At 49.8% G+C, this 6,693-nt stretch overlaps 1 protein-coding gene across 1 annotated transcript; it reads right to left on the bottom strand.

Moving 5' to 3' along the window:
• Positions 1-3,801: 3,801 nt before the first annotated feature.
• On the bottom strand, positions 3,802-4,517 carry LOC119037371 (polyadenylate-binding protein 1-like 2). Its single transcript, XM_037129555.2, is given in 3 exon segments — positions 3,802-3,882; positions 3,884-4,030; positions 4,032-4,517. Coding segments are annotated over 3 exon segments (603 nt in total). The 5' UTR covers positions 4,407-4,517.
• Positions 4,518-6,693: the final 2,176 nt, after the last annotated feature.

Genomic DNA, 6,693 nt, shown 5'->3' with positions numbered 1-6,693 from the left:
GTGTAAATGAACCACAGAGTTTTTTACCAGTCATTCACTGATGGGTACTTGGGCTGCTTCCAAATCTTCCCTATTATAAATAGCACTGCTATGGACATACAGGTGTATATATTTTTTGTACTGGTGCTTCAGGATTTTTAAGATATATTCCCAGAAGTGGAATTACTGGGTAAAAGAGATTTCTCTTTTTTAAGGACACTCTATACTGTTTCCTACAGTGGCTGCACCAGTCTGCATTCTCATCAATAGTGCACTACTAGAGCAAAAAATGAAAATATTTTGAACCTTCCATTTTGTTTGAGCCTTTAACTCTTCTTTTAGCAATGTTTGTTCAGGAAATAATCTTGAATGTACACAAGGTATGTGCACTATGATATTGCTAGCAGTTTGAGTTTAGCTTCAGAAAAAACCACTCAAATGTTCAACAATAATAAGGCAGTGAGGACTTCCGCCAAGATGGAGGCGTAGGAGGAAATGCCTTGCGTCTGCACACAACCAAATCTAAAAGCAACAAAGTTTTAACAACAATAAACGCAACCAAACCACACAGAAAATCGACAATACGGAGTCCGAAAACAACGAAATCCTCAGCTAAACCAGTAAGAGGGACGAAGCCAGCAGCAGAGCGGGTTGGCCAAAAAGATCCCCGACCGGGGTAGTGCACCAGCAGCCGAAGGCACGGATCCCAGGTGTGGGCTATGGGTGGACACAGGGAAGAGGCGGGCTGTCTGTCTGCAGTTGGTTAAGCATTTCCATGCAGATAAACCAGTGAAGAGGCGAGCATTGAGACCGCATGGTGCAGGGCGGCGGGCTCGCACATTTCCACTCAGATAAACAGGCGGGGGCAAGCGGTGGGATGCACTGGGTGAGCAGAGAGGACCGCCATTACTCCCGCTCTGACCTCGCCCCCACATACAGCATCACAAACCAGCAACCTGGGTGGCCCCGCCCTGGTAAACAACTAAGGCTCCCCTCCTCATACATAACAGGTACAAACAGATCAAAACAAGGCTAAAGAACAACTCAGAGCTCCAGAGCCGATAAATCTAAGTGATGAAGAAATAGCCAAATTTTCAGATGCACAGTTCAAACCACTGGTGATCAGGATTCTCACAGAATTGGTTGATTTTAGTCACAAATTAGAAGAACATATGAAGGCTAAACTAATTGAAATGAAAGGTAATGCACAGGAAATCAATAGTAATGAAAAGGAAACTGGGACTCAATTCAAGGGAGTGGACCAGAAGGAAGAAGAAAATGACCAAACAGAAAAGAATGAAGAAACAAGAATTCCAAAAAATGAGGAGAGGCTTAGGAACCTCCTGGACATCTTTAAATGTTCCAACATCTGAATTATAGGGGTACCAGAAGGGGAAGAGGAACAGCCACGAGTAGAACACTTATTTGAACAAATAATAAAACAGAACTTCCCTGTTCTGGCAAAGGAAATAGACTTCCAGGAAATCCAGGAAGCTCAAAAGAGAGTCCCAAAGAAGTTGGACCCAAGAAGGAACACACCAAGGCACAACATCATTAGATTAGCCAAGATTAAAATGAAGGAGAGAATCCTAGAAGCAGCAAGAGATAAAGAGACTGTCACCTACAAAGGAGTTCCCATCAGACTGTCAGCAGATTTCTCAAAAGAGACCTTACAGGCAAGAAGGGGCTGGAAAGAGGTATTCCAAGTCATGAAAACCAAAGAACTACAACCAAGATTGTTCTATCATGCAAAGTTTTCATTTAGAATGGAAGGACAGATAAAGTGTTTCTCAGATAAGATCAAATTGAAGGAGTTCATCATCACCAAGCCTTTATTATATGAAATGTTAAAGGGACTTACCTAAGAAAAAGAAGTTAAAGATGAACAGTGAAAGGACAGCAAACTCGCAGTTATCAACAACCATACCTAAAACAAAAACAAAAGCAAATTAAGAGGACAGCTAGATCAGGAGTGAACCACAGAAATGAAGATCACGTGGAGGATTAGCAACAGGGGAGTGGGAGGAGAAGGGGGGAGAAGGTACAGAAAATAAGTAGCATAGACAGTAGATAGAAAATAGATAGGGAGAGGGTAAGAATAGTAGGGGAAATACAGAATCTAAAGAACTTGAGACAGGTGTTCATGAACTAAAGGGGGGAATGGTGGAGGAGGGGTGTGCAGGGTGGAGGGGAATGGGGGAAATAGAACAAATGTAATGGCATAATCAATAAAAATAATAAATAATAAAAAAATAAGACAGTGAAAAAACCACATACCTACATCTAAATATGGAACTAGATGCATACATGCATCTATCTATTCCTCTATCTAACCCATAGACTAGAACACTAAACAACCATGGAAAGTATTTTAGAAGAATATTTAATGACATGAAAGTAGTTTGAGAATATCTAACTATACATCTATATATATATCTACATTATATATTTATGTATGAAAAAGCAGATATTGAAACAGTATATGCATTAAAATTCACATATATATCACGTGAAAAATATTGGGCAGGTGCAGCTGAAAATGATTCAGGAAGACATGGGTGGTCATAAGGATTGATTACTAACTAGTGACATCAATGTCCTTCTGCTAACTAGTCTGCTTTGTGATTTTTTTCTGCAATGAAGCTGAGTTGTTATTATTTACCTTTTTTTGACAATGGGAAAATGGCAGGAAGTAGGCACAGGGGAAGGAGGTGGGTGATACACAGTACTTAAATCCAGGAAAACAACCAAGGACAGCAAAATGCCACTTGCAGCTCATCCAGCTGGCCAACACACACGCACTCCCACACATCAATTATAGTTACCAGGAGACTATGCAGGGGAAATGGGCATACTGTTTTTTACTAGCTGTGCTGGTGGGCATGAATGCAAATCGGTTCAATACTCATGAAGGGGTCTTTTGGCAACAGACAGGAAATGTGTCTAAAATGTCCATGGGTAGATCCTGCAAGTCCAAGATTTGGCTTGACAAGGAGGGAGTCACTCATCAGTGTATGCAGTGTTGGGTTCCAACATAGGGAAAGAGCTAGGCACCACCTGAATGTCCAGCAATGCGGAAATGGTCACAGAAATGTCAAGATCCATCGATACACTCTGCAGGCACTGAATATGACATTTCGGGGAGCCTGTTGAATGGCATGGAAAGAAGTTCAGTGGGTCGATTTTTGTTTGGTTTTAGTTTGTGAAAATGCATGTTGAGAAACACCACATAATGAACCGGTCTATAACAGTGTGTTAAAAGGGAAGGAGCAGTGGGGGGTGAGAACGGGGAGGGGAGGGAGGGAGAGAAGACAGCCTGGAAAAACAGTACACCGAAAAGGTACAAGTAGTTGTCTCTGGGTAGCTGAATAAGGGGCAGTAAGTACTCTCTTGGCTTCCCCTCATCTGATTTCCTTCTGCTTTCTGATGTTTCTACCATGAAATGGTATCACCTGTGCAGTAAACAAAGCGAGAAGGTGCTTTCTAAAACCAAACCAGGAGGAGAGGAGGCAGCGTCTAATTTATCAAATGGCACAGAGTAGCAAGATTATTCACAACGCCCTTGGTGGGTGTGGGGGAGAAGGAAAGGAAAGAGAAAAGAAGATAGAGGGTGAAAGGGAGGGCAGGAGAAGGAGGGAGGAAGGAGGGGAGAGAGAGGGAGAGACGGGGGGGGGGGGGAGAGAGAGAGAGAGAGAGAGAGAGAGAGAGAGCTGCCCTCTCAATACAATACATTGCTGGTGGGTTAGGGGGACAAAGAGCGGGTTGTAAACCGGGTCGGAGCCAAGGTTTGGCTCTGCTGGCTGGCTCGCTCCTGGGATGTCTTCATCGCAGGGTGGCCTCCTCGTCGGTGTCTTCCTCGAAATCTTTGACGTCAGCACTGGTGGACTGCCTGGCCCAAGCCCCCCCTTTCAGCCTCTCGTTCTTTATGGGACTTGAATCTCCCAACGAAAATTTTCCGGTAGTTCAGGAACATGCCATTCATTGCATCAATGGCCCGCTCAGCGGACTCCTGCTTCTGGAAGTGCACGAAACCGTAGCCCTTGGGCCCCTTTTTCGTCGCAGGCCACTTTGCAGGAGAGGATGTTGCCGAACGCCGAGAAGATGTTGTACAGAGCCTTATTGTCGATGGTCTTGCCCAGGTTCTTGATGAAGACGTTGCCCACCCCGCTTTTGCGCAGCGAGGGGTCCCGCTGGGACCACATGATGCGCACTGGCCTGCCCTTGATGACATCAAAGTTCAGGGTCTCCAGGGCCCGCTTGGCATCCACCGGTTGCTGGTAGTTGACATATGCGTAACCCAAGGAGCGGCGGGTGATCTTGTCTCTGCAAATTCGGATAGAGAGGATAGGCCCCGCGGGGCTGAACTTCTCGTACAGCATCGCCTCTGTCACCTCAGGGTGCAGGTCTCCCACGTACAATGAGGCCATAGGGAAGTCTGAGCTCTCTTCAGAGCCCCCGCCGGTCTCCGCATCCGCGGTGGCTGCAGCTGCCGCCGCCGCAGCCGCCACGGCCGCCGCCACCGCCTCCGCCTCCGCGTCCGAATCCTCAGCAGCATCCTTCTCGTCCAGCACGGGCGCCTCAGCCTCTGCTGCTGCAGAGGCTTCGTGGGCACTGGCCTTCGCCACCGCCACCGCCAGGGCTGCTGCCGCCAGAGCGGCCTCCGCCTCCTCCCCGGCCAGGGCGGCTGCTGCCTCCCCCAGGGTGGCCTCTGCCACTGCCTCCTCCTCTACTGAGGCTTCGGCCTCCACCTCAGTCTCCACTTCTGTTTCCGTCTCTGCTACCGAGGCCTCCGCCACCGCCTCTGCCACGGTCGCTGCCGCAGCCTCCGCCGCCGCTGCAGCCGCTGCCGCCGCCGCCACTGTCGTAGCTGTCGCCACGGTCGCCGGTGCTGCCGGGCCGCTGCCGCGACCTCCCTTCCCGCAATCTGGTGGGGGTATGGAGAGGCGGGAGAGGGCAGCAGGGCTGGTGGGCACTGGAGCCCGGGACGGGAGCGTGCTGGGGCAGGGGACCCTGGACCAGCAGACCTGGCGAGACCAAGTCACCTGGGATGGCAAGCACTGCCAGGGAGTGCGCCTTTGCGAGTCGCCGCTGCCTCCAGTTTACTGCTGCCGCTGCTCAGTCGTGGGCAAGCGTGCAGGGCTCGGGAGGGCGGCGCGTGGTGGGGGGCAGGGGGGTGTTGGCGTCTGCGGTCCGGGCAGCTGGGAAGGCTTCTGTCTCTTTGGTTCCCCCCTGTGGCTGCCGCGGGGCTGCGGGCGGTGGGAGGGGGCAGGACCGGGAAGCTTGGGTTGGGGGTGACGTGGGTGGGAGTCCTCAGCCTCTCAGGTCGCCTGAATATTATAAAGAAGCAGCAGGGAAAGGGCTCCACGGTGCGCTGAGGGAATACAGGTTCGGTTTAGGGTGTTTTGTGTTATCCCTCCTGACCCCATAGAACATTTAAGTGATTGGATCCCACGTTGTACAGGGGAGTGGGGGTGGCATTGTGAATACACTTGCCTGGCCTGAACAAAGCCAAGCAAAACGTTTTTCTCACATTCAGGTGGACTCTTCCCACCTCAAAGTGCATACACACTCTCCAACATCACTGCCACAAGGGAAACAACTCCTTTTTTGGAGTGGGAGCTGGAGCAAATGGGGCAAGCTGTCCTGCAGTCTGCTGACCCATTTTCTCAAAGATCCCTCCCGCTTTCCAAGCTCTTTGCCTCCTCTGCAACACTTGCAAAAGAGGCAATAGAGAACACAAGAACACATATTCATATATTCATAATGCCACGCCACAAGTATCCATGGAGCAGGTTGCATGTCAGTCCTTGACAATACAGGGCCCTGGGAGGCAGAAGGACATAGTCTGGTTTTGAGCTTGTCCTTGGGAGCACACAATCTGGACTGGAAACCCTGCCCTTGCTCCACACTATGAGAGACCTGGGGACCTAGGTTCTTCAGCCCCCCCAACTCCTCCCACTCCCCCGTTTCAACAAATGCTGCCCTGAACGGGAGGAAGCAGGAGCCCCCTGGACACACTGCTATCTTCACTGATACCCTGGAGAAAGATGAACCAAGGAATGGGGACATGGCTTGGTCCACGGCAGGTGCTTCTTTGCTCTTGGCTCTGTCCTCAAGGTGCTGAGGTTCCCAACACAAACCAGGGAATGCACATCCATGTTCAAAGTGAAACTCAACCCTGCTCTAGAATGGGATGTACCTTGCTCTAGAATGGGATGCCTGGTCGCAGTTCACCAACTTGTATTTATGGAAGCCTTATCAAGTACTTGGCACTGGGGACTAGGGGACGAGCCATGTGATAAGTGAGCACTGTGCGTCGCTGTGTTGGAGCTGTGGGTGGGGTAAGAGAAGGTGAGCAGTGTGTGCTGTTGGGGCACAGACACCACACAGGGTCAAATGCTGAGGGGACAAGCAAGTGGGCAACCATTAGAGTAGCATGTAACAGAGACTAGAGTCCTACTTCCTCTAGAAAGGAGAACCCAGCCACTAACTCTTCCTGGTAGGAACCAAGCGAGGCTTCACAGAAGGTGAAACCCCAAAGGTGAGCGCTGAAAGATAAGTAGCAGTCTACCATGTTGAGGCAGGAGGGGAAGGCATTCCAGACAGACAGATCACTCTGTGTCCAAGACCCTGTGGCATGCTGGCACACACATGGTCATTTATGTTCATGCCTAAAATCTGCACTGGACAGAGCTCATGGTCTCCAGGGGCCCT

The sequence above is a fragment of the Artibeus jamaicensis genome, unplaced genomic scaffold (genome assembly GCF_021234435.1).
Source record: "Artibeus jamaicensis isolate MK-2021 breed Jamaican fruit bat unplaced genomic scaffold, CSHL_Jam_final contig_240, whole genome shotgun sequence".
In the NCBI taxonomy this organism is placed as follows: domain Eukaryota; kingdom Metazoa; phylum Chordata; class Mammalia; order Chiroptera; family Phyllostomidae; genus Artibeus; species Artibeus jamaicensis.
Note: the sequence above shows the minus strand (reverse complement) of the source record. Positions and strands in the feature narration are given on the sequence as shown.